This window comes from Dreissena polymorpha, chromosome 4, assembly GCF_020536995.1.
Source record: "Dreissena polymorpha isolate Duluth1 chromosome 4, UMN_Dpol_1.0, whole genome shotgun sequence".
Classification (NCBI taxonomy): Eukaryota; Metazoa; Mollusca; class Bivalvia; order Myida; family Dreissenidae; genus Dreissena; species Dreissena polymorpha.
In genome coordinates this window covers 98,396,546-98,419,773 of record NC_068358.1, presented here as the reverse complement: position 1 = coordinate 98,419,773, position 23,228 = coordinate 98,396,546, and the positions used below count along the sequence as shown (strand labels likewise).

At 36.1% G+C, this 23,228-nt stretch overlaps 1 protein-coding gene across 1 annotated transcript; it reads right to left on the bottom strand.

Moving 5' to 3' along the window:
* Window positions 1-1,323: 1,323 nt before the first annotated feature.
* Window positions 1,324-21,150, bottom strand: LOC127878648 (mucin-5AC-like). Its single transcript, XM_052425177.1, has 24 exons — window positions 20,983-21,150; window positions 20,481-20,579; window positions 19,643-19,775; window positions 18,281-18,410; window positions 17,819-17,909; window positions 16,717-16,794; window positions 14,834-14,994; window positions 14,558-14,607; window positions 13,392-13,497; window positions 12,761-12,925; window positions 12,416-12,560; window positions 12,025-12,141; window positions 11,544-11,598; window positions 11,084-11,254; window positions 10,122-10,235; window positions 6,561-9,904; window positions 6,015-6,076; window positions 5,644-5,807; window positions 5,151-5,256; window positions 4,843-4,859; window positions 4,474-4,594; window positions 3,816-4,081; window positions 2,862-2,921; window positions 1,324-2,541 (listed from the first exon to the last, which is right to left on the bottom strand). Exons 1-23 carry the CDS (start codon window positions 21,007-21,009, stop codon window positions 2,866-2,868), a joined length of 5,778 nt encoding a protein of 1,925 aa, XP_052281137.1. The 5' UTR covers window positions 21,010-21,150; the 3' UTR covers window positions 1,324-2,541; window positions 2,862-2,865.
* Between the last annotated feature and the right edge of the window lie 2,078 nt (window positions 21,151-23,228).

The following is a 23,228-nucleotide window of genomic DNA, read 5'->3' as shown; positions in this document are numbered from 1 at the left end:
CATCTATGTTATTCAGAGAAAAATATTTTTGGTATTAAATAATCACATCCAATGTTATCCAGAAAGATGAAGACGCTGTGGTTGTGTATCTTTACGACATTAACATATTACTATTCACCCTTTTTTCACGTGGTATGCTTGTGGATTACTGCCTCCATTTATAGAATTCATTAATGATAGCGTGTCGACTTTGAGATGCCGAGCAAACTCGAGTATTCTCTAAAAAAACAGACTTCCATTCTGTTCAGCAATATTAAATATACGACAGACAATCATTGATGTGTATGCACGTTAAATGTGTATACTTAAATAAATATAACTATTGAAAACTATTAGAATGAATGTAATTTCAATTATAAGTTCTATAAGGCAACTGACAAAAAAATAATCAAATAGTAAATATATAGGCTTAACAATTGGCATAGTTTTTCCTTCAAACATATTTGTTTTCGTGGTATTTATTTAACACATTCACTGAATGGCATGATATATTGCGTAAACATATTTTTTTAGTACTTTTTGTATAAAACGGGATATATTTTTAGAATATTATTATTACTTATTACGTTTAATAATGTTATATTATTTTGTTCAAAATATTTGTTTATATTTCTGTCCAAACATCGCTAAGGCGGCTCTATCGGTGCCTTTTTTAACATATGTTCAAAAGTTTAACTTTGTTTGAAGTTGTTGTAGTTTGTTTGTGTGTATTAGTATGACATATTAACAAAAAGTATAACAGTTAAGAAAAAAAATCTGAAAAAAGATTTCCAAAGAGTTTGAAACTGCCCCTAAATTAGAAATCGTTATCTCTTAATTTCGTGCCATATACAGCCAACAACAAATTCAAATACACAGCTAGAGACAATTATTTGAATCACCAAATACATTCGCGACTTTATTCGAACTGTATTGCACTCGGTTATGCAGATAAAGTTTTCAACTTTAATTGTGTCATGTATTGTCAATTCTTAATTTATCTTTGCATGTGTAACAACCGGCGATCGATTTGAGTGTTTAACAATTTACTCTGATCCTTTAACGTTCAATGTGTTTATTGACAGCGCAAACATTAGGAGTTTTTTACTGTGTAGGAATTACATTTCCTTTTGACCGTATCTTACTTGATATTTGAATGTGAACGTTTTTATTAAGACATTGTTATATTTGGAAATTTACTCAGTTATTGCTCAATTAAATATATCATTATATAAAATTATGTGAGTGTGTAAAAGTTTGCATTTTACATTTACCGCACCGTTGAATTAAATACTCAATGTGCTTGTGGTACCACCAAGTCCATTGAAGTAAAGTATACGTAAGCGCGTGCAAGTTACTTTTATTTTTAATGGACATATACGTATGCATTGTTCGAATAGATAAACACATTTTACAAGTCATCATGATAAAAGTTCCTACATTAAAATCAAATAAAGGAATAGTGTTATGATTGCATTCTTAACGGATCGCAAAATAACTAAATTTCCTTTATATTACAGAATAATAATATTCCTTCAATGTTTATGCCATCGGCATGGTGGCATATAGCAGTCGGACTGTCCATCTATCCTTCAATCCGTCTTTCCACCCATCCGGGATACTTTGTCTGGAGATAATTTTTCCTTTACGCTTTGCTATATTTACTTTCTTTTAGTTTCTGAGTCTACCTGCATTTGTTACAGATTAAGTTCGCGTTTCGTTCCGGTCCATTGATTTTTGGCGAACAGATTGGCCTCGGATGTTTTCTCGACAAAAACAGTTTTCCGGACTACTAAACGCTTGCAGATACTTTCCAATTTGTTGGCGTGTAAGGTATCTACATGACTTACAGTACAAGTTGGAGTTTTGTTCTGGTATTATGATTTCGATATGGTTGCAATCATTAGACTTTTGAATTATTTTTACAATAATACTTTTCCGGATTATGTTCCGAAACGTTTTGAGATATTTACCTTTTTGTGTTAAGCTACCTTCATGACATTCATATCAATGTTAAGTTTTTTCGTATGTAACGTTTTTACAAAAAAAAGTGGAATGTGAGGGATTTGCCGCTAGGGACAAATATCTTGTCGTTCATCGATTGGTACATAATGATGCAGGTGTTTTCTCCTTTTTTAAATCTTTTTAAAATTGTTCAGTCACCTCAATGATAGGAAAATATGTAGTGCAAACTGATATTGGAAAACGATTTTTCCTCACACAATAATTCTCAATAACATATGTACGTGTCCCCACATGTATTCCCAAACGTGTAACATATATTCAAAATACAAATGCAAATAAATAGTATTAAGTACACAGTGCTAATTATTTATCTAAATCAACATAACTTTTGAGCAGAATCTTGCATTTACGCAAGCAACACACACTGGCCATTGCATAATATAATTTCAATTCACCTTTAAAATAACAAAATGTACTGCCAGTCTTAATTGCAAATACGTTGCAATGATACAAAATTGAACACATCTCCGTATATATTTATTGTGTCGAAAATCTCAGGAGGCCCCCAATGAGTTTACAACACGAGCATCTGACATCCTAAAACAAACAAGAAACAAATGTTTTCTTGTGAAGATACTTTACAAAGAACACTAAGCCGACACAAGATGACACATATACTAACTTGGCAGTAAAAAGATTGGCATATATTTGGGTGCAAACTTAACAGGAACATTTATAAAAACTTTATGAATTCACGACTATAGTTACCAATGGTGGATAAAATGGGTCAACGTTGTTTGTACCTACAGTTGAGATTAAGGAGAGCCGGATAACACCTTTTATTTCGATTTATTTCAAAGTTACGAATGCAAAACGTATTTTACATTTTAGCAGCACCTCATTGCTTAGTTACTTACCCACTCACTGTTTTCTGAAGCCCAAGTGCCCTTCCGATTCGAAGGCGGCGTTGTCATATGCTGCAACAATACACATTCTCATCTTAACATTGCACTTTGACAAACAAGGTTGAATTCAGAGACTGTATTAATTTAATAAAATGAGATATAAGGCCCAACACATATTTATTGGTTTTAAAGTTGAATCTATAAAGTAAGTAAATAAAAGAAATAAAAAAATATACATATACGTGTATGTTTTAGTTTATAACGGTAACAACATTTTGCTTTGAGTAAAATTTTACGCTGCCTGTGATCATTTAACAGGTTGGAAATTTCTGTCAAAGTTAAAATAAAATTATTTCATCTTCACAAAAGTAAATGTTTATAACACGTGCAAAAGGTTTTTTTCTCATAACTTGACTGACCCTTATTTTTTTGACAGCCACTTTTTTCAACGATTGAGTTTTCGATCTTTTCTTTGTTATTCATTTAATACTTATACGCTAACAAAAATGATTGTTTCATTCGATCATTTGAAAGTTCTGTCAAAGTAATGATACAAATATTTAATCTTTACAAAACTGAATGTTTATACCATGAAAATTTTTTTTTTCTCATAACTTTACTGACCCTGATTTTTTGACAGCCACTTTTTTAACGATTGAGTTTTCGATCTTATCTTTGTTATTCATTTAATACTTATACGTTAACAAAAATGATTGCTTCATTCGATCATTACCTCTAAATTAATGTAAATTAATTAAAATTGCCATGAGAAATGATGTTTAATAGGATTTGGGAGATTTAAGCATGCCATGGCATATTCTTACTCTATTAGGAAACGATAAAAGGGGGAACGACAATAAAACTGTAAGACCTACATACCCTGCTTTTTGCAATCAAATAGTATTGAAAACAAATGACATTCTTTTTGCTCCAGCAACATTGCGTACATGAATTGCCTCAACTTACATTTGCGTAACGGGTCCGGAAGGTCAACCGACACAACGTAAGATCGGCGTTCCAACCGTCGTGTCGAACTCTCATAAGGACCGTCTCCTCTCGGCAAGTTATCACCATACGCAGGATAAGAGTAAGCCGGGTCGGATCGAGTTCCGTAAACAGAAGCGATTCTGGGATAAGGGTAGTAACCTATAGCTCTATCTCGCCAGTTGGAGTATCCTAGATATGGCGTTATCGGTTTTGTAAACTCCTTCCATTGCGACTCGTCACTGGAACTGCCAAAAAAACAGATATTTCATGATTTTTTTAACGAAATATGACATTAACATGCGGTAGATGTAATATTCATCCGATTAAAAGCATTTTTTACAATTATTATACAATTATCGTTGGCATTTAAAGTCATACTGATCAGTTGTAAAAACTTTGATAATGTCGCCATTAGGTTTGTCCAGTTATTGAAATCAATTTTTGTAATCTATATTACTTGGCAATCACGTAGTAACTTGTCATAGCTGTTCAATTTCAAGAGGATGACCCACCAAATACCCACCACTTATTTTTCAAAACTTAGAAGATTAACATCATCTTATTAAAAATGAAATTTGCACTTAAGTTATTGGGAAAGCAAAGAGTATGAGTAAATGAGTAAAAATTACCGACTTACCCAAAGGTGCTCGACTCTTTCCTGTTACGGTAGCAGCGCGCAACAATACAGACGAACATGATTATAATTAACAGTACAACCGCACTGCAAACTGCAGCAATTATAATGGCGGTCAAACCATCTGAAAACAAACAGATAAGGTAAATAAAAAGTAAGTAAAATCATTTGCGATTAAGCTCTTATATGTTCACATTAATATGCTATAACATCGATATAACCAAACTTTTGTTCATATAAAAGAATTATAAGCTACAGATAATACATTACACACAACTTTTTTTTTAATATAGGAATTAAAAGATGTGCTAGTAACCACTATTTAAATTCTCCTTAAAAACGAAATTCACTGTGACTCACTAACAGCTTTACCTTTTGTTTCATCTCGTCTGAAAAACAACATAAAATAATGGATAGTTATGCAATTGTTTTTTATATCAAATTTAAGCTTACTTAATTGTAGTTTAAACTGTACATGACAATGGAACCCTTTTTTCAAATCATCTTTCAAAAAATGCGACATATAGTATGTATGTTTATAAAATTTAAGAGTGAAAAAACTAATTAAGCAAAAACAGATATTTTGAAAAATTAGTCGTACAATATAATGAATATTATAAGAGAGTCCGCATTTGTTCGAATTTTATTATTATAATTACGATGAATTAAATATCACGTACACACAGACTGGTTTTCCGTCTTGGTTCTCACAGTGGAACCCCTGTCCACAGCTTCTGGTTGCATCAAATAGAGGACACACGTTCTGACTCAACGTATCCTTGGTAACTGAAAATATATTTAATTCGAGACTATCGTTTAGAGAAAGAAAACTCATGGTGGTTCAGCCATCTTAACGAAGCGTTCGACATAAAAAATAATGCAATAAACAATAAAGTTTACGAGAGAGCTTTATATACAAACTATAATTAAGGAATGTCTGCAAAGTGTTACATTTGCAATATAGTTTTGTCGTATGGACCGTACGATACCAGTGATCTTTACAGGTCAAAACATGGCAAGAAGAGAACAGGGAATTTCAATCGCAAACGAGACGATAAATTCTCACATCATTCCCGCATGTATCTATCTTTACATACTATCAGGATTAATTGAATCATTGTCAATCGTACCGTTTATGTTTGCACAAAAATGAGGAAATGAAAATTTCATTACCGATGGTTTCGTTCACTTGAACGGAAGTTGCAGACACAGTCTCGTTCAAAATCGTGACGTTTTGTTTGCCAGATACAAGTCTTAGAGAAGCGTCGGTCAATTCCATCGCTGATTCCGGTGTGTCCTCGTAAACAACTTCGTACGTCGCCACCAGACTGCCGCGCCTTTTGAAATGCATAAGATATAAGCAAGTTTCATCAACCACGCAGTCGTTGGTAGAATAAATTGAGCATTATGTGTGCACGTCTGTAACAGTCCTTCTTTAAGCCATGCAAGCAATGACTGTATTCAATACGTAATTTCAAATATAATTATACTGTAAGTTATATTGACTTTAAATTGCAGAAGTATTTGCATACAAGTGGTTATACCTCAGGTCAATTATGACTATGTCTCTTAATCGTCGCCCCATGTTGCGGTACACGAACAGCAACTGCAACATACGTTTATATGTTATAACATGTAAGAAATGACTTAATTAATAACTGCAAACGGTGCGAACTCATGAGTTATTGAATATCACAAATAAAATAACGGTATCACAAAACTGGAAGAATTAGTGAAATTACGACCAAATAACAATTAAATTGTTCCTTGCGTGTCATTTGAAATAATCATTAAATAATTAAACACATATATTATCATGGTTCCTACGAGTTTCTGGCGGCGATACAAAGTAAATTGACGTAACGTTTTAAAAGCGCTGTCGATCAACATCAAAATCGATTGAGAAATTTCCTGTAATCAACAGTGTCGAGCTGAAGGTTTGAGGAAGACAACACTTAAAGGTTGAACACTTAATTACAAAATGACATAATTAACAATCCTGAATCACACAAACTTAAAACCGCAATATACAACACATGTAATAAGTTTGGGCTTGGTGTTAGAAAAAAAGCTATGTCTGCGTTGCAAACCTGAACTCTGAGGTCTATCTTCAGGTTTATGATGGAAATGGAAAATAGATCACCGAAGTTGATGTTGACAGGATCAACTGGGAATCGTATTGTTATCCAAGTAATGCGGTTTGGATTATTTGTTGTAGTTGTAGAGGAAGCTGTTCTAGTTGTAGGAGCAGCAGTTGTAGATGTAAGAGCTACAGTTGTAGTGGTAGGAGCTGTAGTTGTCGTGGTAGGAACCTCAGTTGTCGTTGGAGCAGCTGCAGTCGTAGTGGTTTGAGCAGCTGTTGCAGCAAGTGTTGTGGTAGTAGAAGCAGTTGTAGTAGTAGGAGCTGCAGTTATAGCGGAAGGAGCAGCAGTTGTAGTTGTAGGAGCAGCAGTTGTAGTGGTAGGAGCAGCAGCTGTGGTGGAAGGAGCAGCAGATGTTGTGGTAGAAGCAGCAGTTGAAGTGGTAGCAGCTGCAGTTGTAGTGGTAGGAGCAGCAGTTGCAGTGGAAGGAGCAGCAGTTGTAGTGGTAGGAGCAGCAGTTTTAGTGGTAGGAGCTGCAGTTGTAGTGGTAGGAGCAGCAGTTGTACTGGTAGGAGATGCAGTTGAAGTGGTAGGAGCAGTAGTTGTAGTGGAAGGAGCAGCAGTTGTAGTGGTAGGGGCAGAAGTTGTAGTTGTAGGAGCTGCAGTTGTAGCGGTAGGAGCTGCAGTTGTAGTTGTAGGAGCAGCAGTTGTAGTGGTAGAAGCAAAAAATGTAGTGGTAGGAGCAGCAGTTGTAGTGGTAGGAGCAGCAGTTGTAGTGGAAGGAGCTGCAGTTGTAGCCGTAGGAGCTGCAGTTGTAGTGATAGGAGCAGCAGTTGTAGTGGTAGGATCAGCAGTTGTAGTGGTAGGAGCAGCAGTAGTAGTGGTAGGAGCAGCAGTTGTAGGAGCTGCAGTTGTAGTGGTAGGAACAGCAGTTGAAGAGGAAGGAGCAGCAGTTGTAGTGGTAGAAGCTGCAGTTGTAGTGGTAGGAGCAGTAGTTGTAGTGGAAGGAGCAGCAGTTGTAGTGGTTGGAGCAGCAGTTGTAGTGGTAGGAGCTGCAGTTGTAGTGGTAGGAGCAGCAGTTGTAGTGGTAGGAGCAGCAGTTGTAGGAGCTGCAGTTGTAGTGGTAGGAGCAGCAGTTGTAGTGGAAGGAGCAGCAGTTGTAGTAGTAGGAGCTGCAGTTGTAGTGGTAGGAGCAGCAGTTGTAGTTGAAGGAGCTGCAGTTGTAGTGGTAGGAGCAGCAGTTGTAGTGGTAGGAGCAGCAGTTGAAGTGGTAGGAGCTGCAGTTGTGGTGGTAGGAGCAGCAGTTGTAGTGGTAGGAGCAGCAGTTGTAGGAGCTGCAGTTGTAGTGGTAGGAGCAGCAGTTGTAGTGGAAGGAGCAGCAGTTGTAGTAGTAGGAGCTGCAGTTGTAGTGGTAGGAGCAGCAGTTGTAGTTGAAGGAGCTGCAGTTGTAGTGGTAGGAGCAGCAGTTGTAGTGGAAGAAGCAGCAGTTGTAGTGGTAGGAGCTGCTGTTGTAGTGGTAGGAGCAGCAGTTGTAGTGGTAGGAGCTGCAGTTGTAGTGGTAGGAGCAGAAGTTGTAGTGGTAGGAGCAGCAGTTGTAGTGGTAGGAGCAGCAGTTGTAGTTGTAGGAGCTGCAGTTGAAGTGGTAGGAGCAGCAGTTGTGGTGGAAGGAGCTGCAGCTGTAGTGGCAGGAGCTGCAGTTGTAGTGGTGGTAGCAGCAGTTGTAGTGGTAGGATCTGCAGTTGTAGTGGAAGGAGCTGCAGTTGTAGTGGTAGGAGCAGCAGTTGTAGTGGTTTGAGCTGCAGTTGTAGTGGTAGGAGCAGCAGTTGTAGTTGTAGGAGCTGCAGTTGTAGTGGTAGGAGCAGCAGTTGTACTGGTAGGAGATGCAGTTGAAGTGGTAGGAGCAGTAGTTGTAGTGGAATGAGCAGCAGTTGTAGTGGTAGAAGCTGCAGTTGTAGTGGTAGGAGCAGTAGTTGTAGTGGAAGGAGCAGCAGTTGTAGTGGTTGGAGCAGCAGTTGTAGTGGTAGGAGCTGCAGTTGTAGTGGTAGGAGCAGCAGTTGTAGTGGTATGATCAACAGTTGTAGTGGTAGGAGCAGCAGTTATAGTGGTAGGAGCAGCCGTTGTAGGAGCTGCAGTTATAGTGGTGGGAGCAGAAGTTGTAGTGGAAGGAGCAGCAGTTGTAGTGGTTGGAGCGTCAGTTGTAGTGGTAAGAGCAGCAGTTGTAGTGGTAGGAGTAGCAGTTGTAGTTGTAGGAGCAGTAGTTGTAGTGGAAGGAGCAGCAGTTGTAGTGGTAGGAGCTGCAGTTGTAGTGGTAGGAGCAGCAGTTGTAGTGGTAGGAGCAGCAGTTGAAGTGGTAGGAGCTGCAGTTGTGGTGGTAGGAGCAGCAGTTGTAGTGGTAGGAGCAGCAGTTGTAGGAGCTGCAGTTGTAGTGGTAGGAGCAGCAGTTGTAGTGGAAGGAGCAGCAGTTGTAGTAGTAGGAGCTGCAGTTGTAGTGGTAGGAGCAGCAGTTGTAGTTGAAGGAGCTGCAGTTGTAGTGGTAGGAGCAGCAGTTGTAGTGGAAGAAGCAGCAGTTGTAGTGGTAGGAGCTGCTGTTGTAGTGGTAGGAGCAGCAGTTGTAGTGGTAGGAGCTGCAGTTGTAGTGGTAGGAGCAGAAGTTGTAGTGGTAGGAGCAGCAGTTGTAGTGGTAGGAGCAGCAGTTGTAGTTGTAGGAGCTGCAGTTGAAGTGGTAGGAGCAGCAGTTGTGGTGGAAGGAGCTGCAGCTGTAGTGGCAGGAGCTGCAGTTGTAGTGGTGGTAGCAGCAGTTGTAGTGGTAGGATCTGCAGTTGTAGTGGAAGGAGCTGCAGTTGTAGTGGTAGGAGCAGCAGTTGTAGTGGTTTGAGCTGCAGTTGTAGTGGTAGGAGCAGCAGTTGTAGTTGTAGGAGCTGCAGTTGTAGTGGTAGGAGCTGCAGTTGTAGTTGTAGGAGCTGCAGATGTAGTGGTAGGAGCAGCAGTTGTAGTTGTAAGAGCAGCAGTTGTAGTGGTAGGAGCAGCAGTTGTAATGGTAGGAGCTTCAGTTGTAGTGGTAGGAGCTTCGGTTGTAGTGGTAGGAGCAGCAGTTGTAGTGGTAGGAGCAGCAGTTGTAGTTGTAGGAGCTGTAGTTGTAGTGGTAGTAGCAGCAGTTGTTGTAGTAGTAGCAGCAGTTGTACTTGTCGTGGCAGCAGTTGTAGTTGTTGTAGCAGCAGTCGTAGTTGTTGTAGTAGCAGTTGTAGTGGTAGCAGGGGCGCATGTCAGACAGCAACTCACAGTTCTTGTTTCCTCGGTATATCGTGGGCATAATGTTACGTCGCACCCTGTTGCTCGGTCACCGTAAGGGCAATCTACAATGATGTTGCGGATTTAATTGATAAAATTCGATAAGTATTACTATTATTATTAATCACTGAATATTTCATAATTAGTATAATATCGGGTTTGAATATATTCTGTTTATATTTATTTTATAACGCTAATATGATACATTTATTTAATGATGTGCTACATATCTCATTTTGGTAAGAATGACCAAAAGTTTGTGTGAAAAAAACGTGTTCTTACTGGGAATACTCAACGCTCTAGCCGGACATGACTGACAACACTGGCCTGCGTTACTATAGCAACCGCTAAGTGTCAATGTGGAGCACCAGCTAGCTTTATCTCCATAGGTACAATCTACAAAACAAAAATTGTAGTATTTTCTCATTCGTACTTCACTCGATCATTTATAGTTACTATAGAAATAACAAACAATATTTTAAGGTTGTTTTAAGCTATTTCTGTTACATCAATCAACAATATGTATGCAAATAACTTCATTTTCATCAAGAATTAGTGTTAGTCTGCATTCCAAAAACTATTTTCGCCCATTTCCTAAACAGGGCATAGTATTTGTGCTGGTCGTGTCTCTAAATCACACTGCGTAGATGTATGAAATAATTATAATTTTGAAAACTGCTTCCCATCGAACATTTTTTATTGCACATTATGTAAGTTGTCAAAAAGGATTGGTTGTTTTAATCAACACGTAGATTAAGACATTACCATGCTTCGAACGTAGCTCAAACTAATATAACAAAGCTTCTATATATGTACCTATGTATTACTACAGGAAAAGTGTTCGGGTAGGTTCCTCATTAGTTGATAGTGTTTCAAATTAAAATCGATTTTTTATGCCATTGGTAAACTACTTTTTCCTGGAACTGCGTTTAAGACTGTTGTATGTAATTTATTCTTGCATATTTTTGTAGCATAGACTATCTATACCTCTGAAAGTAAAGCAGTAGTCAGTTACTCGCATAAACATGTGCACTTAAAACTGGTAAAATCAGCTTATTCGGGACAATTATGAGTTTAAAAACTGACCGTCGTGATGTGACTGAAATTCGGATGAAAACGGCGAAAATCCAGCCAAAACAAAAGAAAACAAGACGATGCTGGTTCTTTCATGTAGAGCTCCACTCTCCTTTACTCGTTTTGTACAAATCAAGTATTAGCCTAATATAAACGGATCGCGTGTATACCTGTTAAATTGATATATGCAAGGCGGTACTGCTCGCATGTTCCACAGCATTGCTCCCTATAGTAGTCTTGGTAGCAGTTGTAGGAGGTCGCTGTGCTCCCGACGATGGCGGCACAGGTGGTTACCGGGGTCCCGAGGAGGTTACCAGGGGTGTTGCCGAATGCGCATGTCTCTATTAAAATGGTTACGTTAATGTACCACATAAGCATTTATAATATGTGTTCACGTATTACTTGTAAAACCGATAAGGGCATATTGTCTATCACTGTGATTGATGTGTGGCAACTTGAACAGAAACTTTAAATGTAAGGTCTATTTTATAGTTCGATTCTTCCTACCTCAATTCATGTTTTCCCATTTACGTATTTTTGTATTTCATACAATAGACATGAACTATGCGTAGCTGTTTTTTATTTTGAAAATTCCGTCCTATTTTAAATCTCCACTGTATAGTATCTTACCGTCAGTAATAGACGGACCCGATGCTGATGCAATACATTCTCCGGCAATGCATATCTAGAAAACAGAACGACAATAACGATAGAGTGGTATTAGAACTCTAAAATATGTAAAATTACTGCACCAAATATATTTTATTCTGATTAGTTCGTTACATTTAATAAAATTGTAAGGCAATAGTTAAATCTTTTTCTGAGTTGAATTGTTCTATAATTTTATCACATATATAATTGGGCCGAGCTCTGTGGGAAAATAGGTTTAATGCATGTGCGTTAAGTGTCGTCACAGGTTAGTCTGTGCAGTCCGCACATGCTTATAAGGGACGACACTTTCCGCTTTTATGATTTATTTCGTTTCAAGAAAGTCTCTTCTTAGCAAAAAACTAGTTTAAGCAAAACACGGCTCAATTAATAAATCATGCAACACATATAGCATTTGACATGCAAATGTATACATCAACGCGTGCATGAAATCATAACTTACTTTCCCGTTTCCGCAAGTGGTTCCGTCCCAAGCCAAATTGAAGGAGTAACTGCTTGTTCCCGGAATAATACACGCCATCAAAGTGCAAATGCTGCTATAATTATAGTTGTAATAGCCCTGAAACAAATCAATCTTAAACAACATGTACCTAAATCACGTTTACTTTAATGTAAGCACTGTTTGTATACAGCAAACATAAAGTATCAAACAGTCGAGTAAAACATACAATGTTGACTTTCAGATTTAGACGAAACATTTCTGATCAAAGTGAAGTTCTCAGAAATAATCAAAAGTGGCAATGTTGGGAATTTTCTTGAAGAAAGAAGATATCTATATAAGGGTTTTCACAGTGGATACAGATCAACTATGGCAGACATGCATGAATATTTACCCGGTAAAGGGCAGAACCAACACCCTGAATATACCGGCACTGAGTGTCCGGAGGATACACCTGACCGGCAAGGTGACTAAGGTATGGGTCAAGGCCAGATGTGTTGTAGTTAGCGGTACGAGTGGAAAGGCAGTTGTTGTTGTTACTGAAAATATGGAAACATAATTTTATAGTTAACCATAACCAAATAAAAAATGACGTTGTAACTGTACATTATATTTCATATGTTCAATCTTTAATGCTTATTAAGGTAAAATATTTATTTATACAAATGAAAGTCAATTGTGTTTACATAATAAAGTATACTGTTTATCAAATATGAATAATTCCAATGCGAGAGCGCACCTATTGAGTGTCGCTATATATCCTGTAAAGTAACTGATCGAGCAACTCGAAAACTGGAACTGGTTGCGTGTCAGTGTTTGATCTTCGCTAACAGACGTGGACGGTGACATGACGAAGTTGGCATCCGCACACGCGTTACCTGTAGCATCGTGCTGTGCATTCAAACTGGAAGTAAAAGTAATGCATTATTATTCAAAACATAAACGCTTGCATAGTTTTGATCAAGACATGTTTAATAAAAGCTAGATTTAATAACACTGCGGATTAGCACTTGTCTAGCATTTGCTGTTTGTGTTAAATTGTTCATATCAGGCTTATACAGCAGATTGTTACGCCACTGAAAATAAGCTCGTTTATTAGTATTGTACTGTGTATCTCACTGCGTACGTATGAAATCGTGTTATGATAAGCCAAATGTGTGTACAGCTGCTAACAGAACATATTTCTAACTGTATCCAAAAAGCTTTTTTGCAATTATGGCTCAACTAGTTTATCAAGTATACCAAAATCAAACGCATGTCAAGCACTAATGGAATTAAAAGTAAATATCCTGTACCGAACATGCCAATGTCGTGAATGAAATAACATTATACACATATATAGTGTTGTATAAGCTATGCATCCAACATACTTGTGTCCAAGTTCATGAGCAGCAACTGTTGCAATGATGGCCTGGAACTTGTCTTCGACGATGGAGTATCGATAACTGTCACATGCCCCGGGCGTGTATGCGAGTCCTGAATGAATATTCGGGATTTTAACAGAAAAGCTAACAATTGATAAACGTTTGTAAAACGCGTATCCCCACCACATTAAGCCTAATGTGAAGCAAAGTCGACCTGGACCTATGTCTTTCTGAATGTATTATGGTTCTACTTTTGTCTATACTAACAAGCACACTATTTATAAGACCCTTAGCTTTTTCTGAATAGTGTTTGGATATACTGCTGCAGCAACTGTAGTTTCGCTTCTTTATATTCGAAAAAAATGTGTATATTAGCACACGTTTCCTCAATAGTTCAACCGCCATTCTAATGTAGGTGATCATAATTTATGTCATCAAACTAATGTATTTTCATACCAAGTAACCATTATACCGAATTGCCGGACTTTAGATCGAAGCGTTTTGACGATATTTTCTTGAAACACATTTGCTGGTACAGCCCACGGAACTTCTATTTGCATTTTCGTATGACGAAGCATACTTAACATATCGTGCTTAAACGAACCTACTGAGGCAACCCATTCGACCTTAACATTGATATGTAATTCTAAAACTCAATTGGCGTCCTTGTCTTCCAATTTACCATCATATTAATTTGATAAGCTGTAGATTAAGACGTTATCTGTCTAGATATAGCGCGCAAACGAATGGTGCGATCGATCGACTGGTGCAAAGAAATATAACGTGGAGGAGCAGAAAAAATTTACTGTGTATATTATCTGAATGTATATCGTTTTTAATAGTTCAGGAGCTCAAACACATGCTTTATAAATAAATGTAAGAAAATACAAAAAAGTCAAACAAACTAACCATTCATATATAAGTTTGATTAACATTAATATCAGTCCCAAGCAAACAACTTGATTAGTTTTATCCTGTCTACGTTTGGGTAATACCATAATAAAAAATCACACACTGAAGTGAAAAATTATTTGCGGTTTTAAAAATAAACATTGTTCATTAGTACATTCTATAGTGTTTCCAGTAATACTGAGTGATATCGGATTAAGGAAGGGTCAACGTCTTGAGTTGATAACATTTCTAGAACAATGTAATATTTTAAGCGGACTTGCCTGCTGTACTCTCCTGAAATGTTCCGCTTGGAGCTTGTCCCATCTCGTAACTTAAAGTGTAAAGAAATCAGTTAACATCAACAGCGCCAGATATCAACAGTATCGTTATTGACTCAGACAAGGACATCATATATACAGATACAACACGTTTGGTTAACCCCGTATTTCGAATTTGTCCACAAACTGCAAACAGAAAATTATATCCAGAGACATGCTTTGCTATGAAATCATACGCAGATTGGTTAATGACTTGCTAAAACGTAAAAGAATACGTACTTTGAAAACATCATAGCATGGTCGTAGTTGTAAATGTTAGCGAGGTTTGCATTTGCCCAGGTCCTGAATGTGCCGAGAACGGTAGAAGCTAAATATGCTTTGCGTCCGTTAACTTGGAACGACAGTAAATTGTTCTCGATGAACGGTGCGGCAGCAGTCGTCTGAAAATGAGAAAAAAACTTTAAAGTAGTCCCATCTATATAAAATCATATCATTTCGACATATAACATGCAAAATTAGAGTTACATGTGACTATTGTCATTATGAATTATCAGAGACAATGTGTGTACATTTTGTACATTCAATAACATCAAATTCCAGCAGCAAAATGAGCGACATTAACAGAAAAGTATTTCTGACAAACATTAACAATAAATCGAAAGAGTTCCTGGGTTTTGTGTCCTGCATAAGGCCAACTAAGCTAGCAAAAATGCGTACTTTACTCGTTGTTATCATACTTTGTGTTTGGTGTTCAAACGTGTTATATTAAATATAACAGTCGATGTCATAAGCACTTGGTCTAATACAAAATAGTCATATGCACAATATTATAGCTTTACACACGTAAGACCATATCTCGTTTTTTAAAGCTAAGGAAGTTGAATAATGTACGTGTATAGAGTATGGTGTTAAAGGGAACTTATCATTTGGAAGCCGTTGTCTTTATCTATGCTGTAAAATATGAATCTAGGATTTTCAATGGCGAACACCACTAGCCGGATAAAGTCATCACGCGTTACCAGTTGTACCACAAAAACTGACTTCGTAGTAATGCTTATGCGGTAGCTTAAGTGCATTTCTAATATAAAATGTACATGGCATTACATATGGGCCGTGCTCTGTGAAAAGGGGGTTTAATGCATGTGCGTAAAGTGTCGTCCCAGATTAGCATGTGCAGTCCGCACAAGCTAATCAGGGACGATACTTTCCGCTTTTATTGTATTTTTGCGTTTAAAGAAAGTCTTTTCCTAGCAAATATCATGTTAACGCGGAAAGTTTCGTCCCTGATTAGCTTGTGCGGACTGCACAGGCTAATCTAGGACGTCACTTTAGGCACATGCATTTAACCCCGTTTTCACAGAGTTTTGCTCATGTGGTCAATATGAGACTGTCATCATCAGGACTGGCAGATACATGACGATATTTAATTCACAAAGACCCGATATCATGGTGTTAAGGGAAAAACACTTTTAAATTATATAAATTCACGGAATATATATGAGCTTATTTTATTCATCATTTTAGATAGATCTAACGTGCTTTAATCAGTTGCATGAAGGAGAAAGCCCTGTCGAAATTGCAGACTTTGTATAAAACTAGTATTTTACTTGCAATTAGTCACATACACCGAGATATCAATATGAACTTCGAGAATTAAGACATTATTAGATCTAAACAAACATGAATAAATAAAAGATATTAAGACCAAGTTATTCGTTGTACTGCGTAGACGCACAAAACCAAACATTATGTCTATGTGTCGTATGAACATATCTGCTACATAGAAAAAAGTGCCAAGCATACGAGAATGGACCATTAAAGCACACTACATGTGTACATTATAGTTGATGTTTTCTCAAACGATTAATTCTCCAATTGCATTCCTCGGAAATATCTATCAATAAACATGCTTTATGATAAAAAAACATGTGAATCGGACAAAGCTGAAAAATGAGCAGACTACGTTATGTTTTCTATTTCTGCAGTGAGCATTTTGTGTAACCACTACGAAAAGTCCATTTATATCTGCGAGCCAGAAAATGCACTGGATATCAACTTAGGTCTCAAAATAGGTTAAGTGTGTGACAGTTAAAGTAATAATAGAACAATTGAACGTTTGCGATGAATATATTAATAAAACCTAGTGGTTAAACCCACCCTACCTCTGCTATGTAGATACCGGCGTACCGCAGCGAGATGGAGTAACCGGAACCAGTGACGCTCTCGAATCGGATGTTCATCTGGTGAACAATTTATTAAAAAGTTTATTTGCAAATATTGGATTAATTAATTGCATGGCAAGCAAAATATATTATAAGTATCTTATTTTGTATTCTTACACAGTGTTTTACATGTTATAAAAGTATCATTTCACAGATTTTCAAATGACAATTGTTCTCGATTTGTATTATAGTTTGCAATTATTAACCAATTTATCTTTAGAGATATTGCCGGTTAAAATGAAAATGATGTTAATTTATTTTATTATTTGGAGCTGTGTTGAACCCTTATTTATAACACTATCAATTTAATAACATCTTCAACTTCTAGTATCTAGTAAATCAAATAATTGCAATAGTGTTTATTGCAAAATTAAAATGCATTAGTGTGCACAATACATCACGAACTACGTGTATTACCAATATCTTAAGAGTTGAGGCGGTAGCATGAACATTAAATAATTGGTTGCATTTCGTACTTGAAATGAATTTGCAAATTATAGAACGAACTATGTGTACCATCCATGTCGAAAGAGTTGCGGCGAAAGTATAAAATTAGATTGAAGCAATCTGTACTAAATCGTGTTTAACTATTCAAAGGGAATTGAAATATTTATCATTAATCATCTTTATATTTGATTGTCAGTTTAAGGCCGCACCTGGTAATAATGAATTACTTTTATTTAATAAGACACATTCATTGCGTAGGGTATTTTAGGTACATTAAGGTAAACCCGGATGTCAACATATAAAAAGACCGACTTACTCATTAAAATGAATATAGGATTCATGAGGTTTTATAATTATTATGTCGTTTTACTTATTATTGGAAATTTGGTTGCTCTCACGTGTATACAGATGCATATGGGTATCTGGAGCTACAACGTACGTGTATGACCTGAAGTCCAACTTCATAGGATGTAGCACGATTTAGTGCAATGTTTAGATGTCTTCCATCAATCATGGATTAGACAGTACGTACGGGAAGCAATAAACATCCCATAAGCAAACTACATCATATTTATACTGTTTACATGCATCTTACCGAGCTTAATACAAATGCGTAGAACTGTTTGATGGTACTCAGTGTCTGTGCTTTCCTGGACGCCTCTGTCCCCGTTGTTTGGCTGTACCAACTATTGTTTAACATAAACAAATATAACTGACAAAGGTTCATATAAAGCCTTAATAATGAACATATAGTTGACTCAATAACATCTGCAATGTTTCTTTTTTAAGAAATATGTTTTGTCGGATTATCGATGAACGAGTGATAAAAGATATTAATATTCTATTATTTTCTTATATACGTTTAGAGAACAAATACATACGTAAATATCAATATCTTTTATTTTATGGTTTTCTTCCGTTTGATGAAACGTGTAGAGATTTTGAAAGTGGATAATTTCGAAATCTGCGTGAGTATTTAACTGCTAAAAACGTTTGTTTTAACGTGAGTAAGATTCAGTTCTGCCGTTGCCATCGACAAAGAAACGTTTATACGTACAATGAATACAATGAGAAGTCGATGACAAAGAAGAGTTCCACCTCGTACGCGGTGCTCTGTCGCTTGTTTCGAAAATGTTCGCCGCTTGTGTCAGAGATATTTGACAATGTCTTCTTAAGCAAGTCTCGATCTGCAAAGCATAAATACATATTCAGAAATTGCCATTATTCTGTAAATTCACATACATTATAACTAGTTAACAAATATACTTTCTAAGAATGTTTGCCACTTGATAAGATACATGCTTGCCTAGGTTCAATATAGTAATATTCATATAAATATTATTTTCGAAAGTCAAGTATTTTATCGCACTCAGATTATGAATATGACAACTTGAGGTATACAAATTTAACCATGTTAGAAATCTCAATAATGATGGTTATTTTACAAAACGATTAATAAAATATACAATTATAGTAAGTTTGCAACTCGTTATTGTTTTCCACATTTTTTTCATACACGCAATTACTGCCTGAAATGAAATGATATTTCGAGCGAATAAGCCATTTTTGTGCGATATATACAACATCTTGAGAAGCAAATTTACTCACACTGAAATTAAGGCTAAGTTTTGAAAGTTAAAATTGTCATTGGGTGTTTTTTCCATTAAGGTGTTGTTGTTTTGTAGTATTTGACGTGTGACGATATATTATAAAGACAACCAGCATGAATTCTATGACAAAAGTTCAAGGTGCTCATAGGTTATTATGATTGCGTCGCTAAGTTACCTTAATAAAGCTTCTTTTTGCAATTTAACGTGAATATATATATTTCATCAACATGTGTTTAATATTCATTTATAATTTCCACTTCAGGTGTTTCAATTTATTCGCGCTGTTTGAAATTAGATATAAAAGAACATTTACGAAATAGCCCAAATAAAAACTAAATAGTATTTTTATTTACAAAAAGTCATTAAAATAGCTATACAAAAAGACAACAGCTGGTTTATGTATATCCGATTCGCTTTTAAAAGGACTCGACACCATCTGACAGGGCGGAAACATAATCAGTCAAAACGAAATGTAGCACATAATACATGAACAACAGATTTTATACCAAGTGAGAGTCAAATAAGGTTTAAATACCGTTTTAGTCAAATACTAAAAAATATTCTTTTTAAAGTCAGAACAGTTTGTGCTAAGCAAACAAACAAAAAGTTACATAATGTAAAACAGTATACACTAAAACATTATGTGGTTAAGACAAAGTCGAGTTCAAAATATTATACAGTCATATCCGGACCCCGAATGTTGAAACAGACGAAGCCAAATACCTAATGTATCACAATCAAATTCCAATTCGCTATCACATTCAAATTCCTGAGTTTAATATAGTAAAAACATAATATTGTGAATATACCGAACGCTGGGTTGACAAGGAAGTCCGTCTCTGTTGGGAGAACGTCTTTAACGGGCGACAGGGTGTGACTTCCGGTTGCACGATCGGGTGGCTGCACGAGGAATTGGGTTTTACCCTTAACAAACGTGCCAAACTGTGTAAAAAAATTAAAAACTATTGTGGTAACGTATTTGAAATCTGACGCAAATATTGCATCGCCTCGGATATCATTAATTATGCACATAATGATTTATCACCACGCCGCAAAATGCGGGGGAAATTATAGGAATGCCTTTCGTACGTCCGTCCGTCCATCGGTCAGTCTGTTAGTATATTCGACTACCCTGAACAATTTCATGTTTTCTCCCTATGCAATATAGACTTTCACGGATTTTCATTAAAAATGCCTGACAAGTTTTGAGCATTGAGAAAAGTGTAGAAGGCATGAGTTAGTCTACATGTGAATATAAAAGGTTTGAGTATTTATTTTTAAATAAAAAATACTCAATTACTCTATCCGACATATGAATCGTATCATTTTTATCTCTGTTTGACTAACAGCTGTTCTATCTTTACGACTTTGTAAAAAGAAGTTTTGAAAGTTCACAACATTTCATAATGCTTAAATGAAATGATGTGTATGTTATTAGAATGGAGTATTCGTTTTCACCATTTGCCAACAAAGCGTGTTTGAAACCAACGCCATTGTATTGAGGTCTGTAGTTGTTGCATTAATATCCTAATTCAGCAAATTCACTTACTTGCATGGGACAAACATTCTCGTACGATCATTTCGCAATCAATATAACATTTAGAGATGGACGATTAGTCTAGAAAAAATATAGATCAGTATTCTTACAAAATCAAATGACGGCGCCCCGCTCCCATCGTCTGCCATCGGCCTCTTCCAAACCATGAACACAGCCTCCTGTGTGCGGTCTTCATAGTAAGCGACTTTCTGTCAACGTTATATATCGGTTGATTAAATTTTATTGATACCTAGAAGATCTTTATACGAACATAATTCCATACATGTATATTTGGATTAATACATAAGCAAATTTCACGTTTATATAGCTATGCCTTGGTCAGTTTTCAAATCATTTATTAATTATGCTATCCTTTGTCATTAAAAAATCGCCCTGAGTGTAATGTAAAATAAACTTCAGAATATGTGTTTATAAAATTAATCAATGTAGTTCAACCAATGCCTAAAATATGTTTGTATGATGCTTACCGAATGCATTGTGTTATATAATACATATATTGGCAGTCTTATGCGATTAAAAAGCACCTTATTCAGTGCTTTTCCGAGATCAATTTTTATGCCCTATATGTGGGACAGATTCATAATCACATACCTGGGGGTCAATGACCCTATATGACATCAGTTTTCCCGCGTGATTAAGAACTACTGGGACGTCATCAATGACGTCATCAATTAGATGTAGATTGATATTGGAGATTCCATTCGATGAGGAGAAGTTGGCTTCTATATCAAACGGGAATGTGTCCGCCGACCGTTTATGTCGATCATTTGTTTTTATTTGAATTGTCACGATATCTGAAATACAATAAATTATGTCATCAACAATTTATGTTTAAATCCAAAATGAGTGTTTGCAGCAAACAGTGTGTTGTTGTCGGTGTTTAAACGAAATATCTATCATCAGGCCAAATGAAGTTAAATCACGATTCTGGTCTTCTGAACAATTACTAACGTCTGCTTTCGAAACAAATATGTTCATCTTAAACAATACTTTTAATTTATTTCATGTGCGCTACATGTTCTCATATACATGTATCTTGTATGTTAGCGTCAAAGACACCTATTATGAAATCAAATAATCTCATTTTGCATACTATAGTATTTAAATCGGGGCTATTTTAATTTGGTCCTAGAATATTGTGGCTTTTAGCTTCAGTCGGATTTGTGGTCCCAAAATGAGATGAGCTGTATATAGTTCTTTATTGAGATCATGCTAAATCAGGCTTTTTCCGCCCTATGCCACGGGTCCGAAATTCGGCCCCATTCCCAATGCAAATCTGGTTGTTTTTTTTCCCAATTGAAAAAAAATTCCCAATTCCAAAAAAAAAAACAAAAAAAAAAATATTTTTTTTTTACCTTAAAATATATTAGTTAACCTGATCCGGTGTAGAAAATAGAAAGTGTTGCATAATTAAATTATCTGTTGCCTTGAATTTGTTTTAAAAAATGTAAAATATGTCAATGATTATTTAAAGCTTTCCTTATTTTCCTCAAAATCCGGCGCTTCGCACGATTTTTTTCACCTAAAAAAAGGCCAGGCCTTTTCCCCAAATTCAGATTAAAAAACCTGCACTGATCTCACATGTTCATAATACTTTGTAAAATTTTAATAATAAGTTATCAAAATAGTCGTTATTTACCAGTTAACGGCTTCTTTGAAATATAAGAAACACTATTTACATGCGATAATTTTTCCCAATAGAGCCAATTTTGCGAATAATTTTTTTCCCAAAATGGGGGTTTTCATGACGCGAAATTCCCAAAATTCCAGTGTGGCGTATTCCCAAAATGGAGCGAAAAAAGCCTGTAAATACATTCATAGTGTTAAGTATTAACTTAACATTATAACAACGAAAGCAGTCAATTTTCATTCATGTATTCAGATTAAGGTTATGTTACTCTGTTTCTGTTTAAGGTAATAATAGTTATCAAAGAAATCAACGAGTCTAAAAATTTGAGATATCTGCTTCGAATACATCGGCTTTCATTTGTTTTATTGCCAAAATGGGTGCTCTTGTACCAATGGTTCGAATGAGGTGATAAATTAAATAACTCAAAGATCACGATTTTACAATAAGACTAGCCTGGAAAATACGAAACCTTGCCAAATGTTTACAATTTTAAATCCATATGTTTATTATACACGTTTATGTGTTAATCCTTTATTAATTATATATGCTCATAAGGTTCTTTGCCATAAATATGAGATACTTATAAACGTAAAGTAGAGCATGTTTTTCAATAGGAAGGGGTCCTTTGACAGATTGTTTACCTTTACTTAGCAAATTAAAGTTGTGTAGAGAACGCTTAATGACTTTTAAAATAAATCTCTTTCATATTTAAATATCAATTACACACTCCATTTTCCCACTGAGTAAATAATCAATACCATATGTTATGAAAGAATAGGCTTCATTCAGGATAAGTTGTGAACCAGTTTGAACTGTTTACCTGGTCAAGCATCGCCTTTGAAGATTTGTACTATTTCTTTGAGAGTTATTGACCAATCACCAAATTACCGATCACTCAGCCCACCTAGTCACTTGACAATAGATTAAAACTTGGACAAACGGTGGCAGACGACGCTTATTTATAAAATCAAACACGGGCGATTGTGGGTAGTTTTTCTACAATGTAAGCTTAAGGCGAGGGGTTACCAACTAAAATGTTCATAAATTATTATCGATATTCACATATATATTGATTGACTCATTGAACTTTAGTATTTCAGATTTATTTTGCATTCTTCTTTATAAATTGTTAATTATTATTATGGCGGCGGCGGCGGTGACGACGACGATGACGACGATGACGACGACACTAATGATGATGATGATG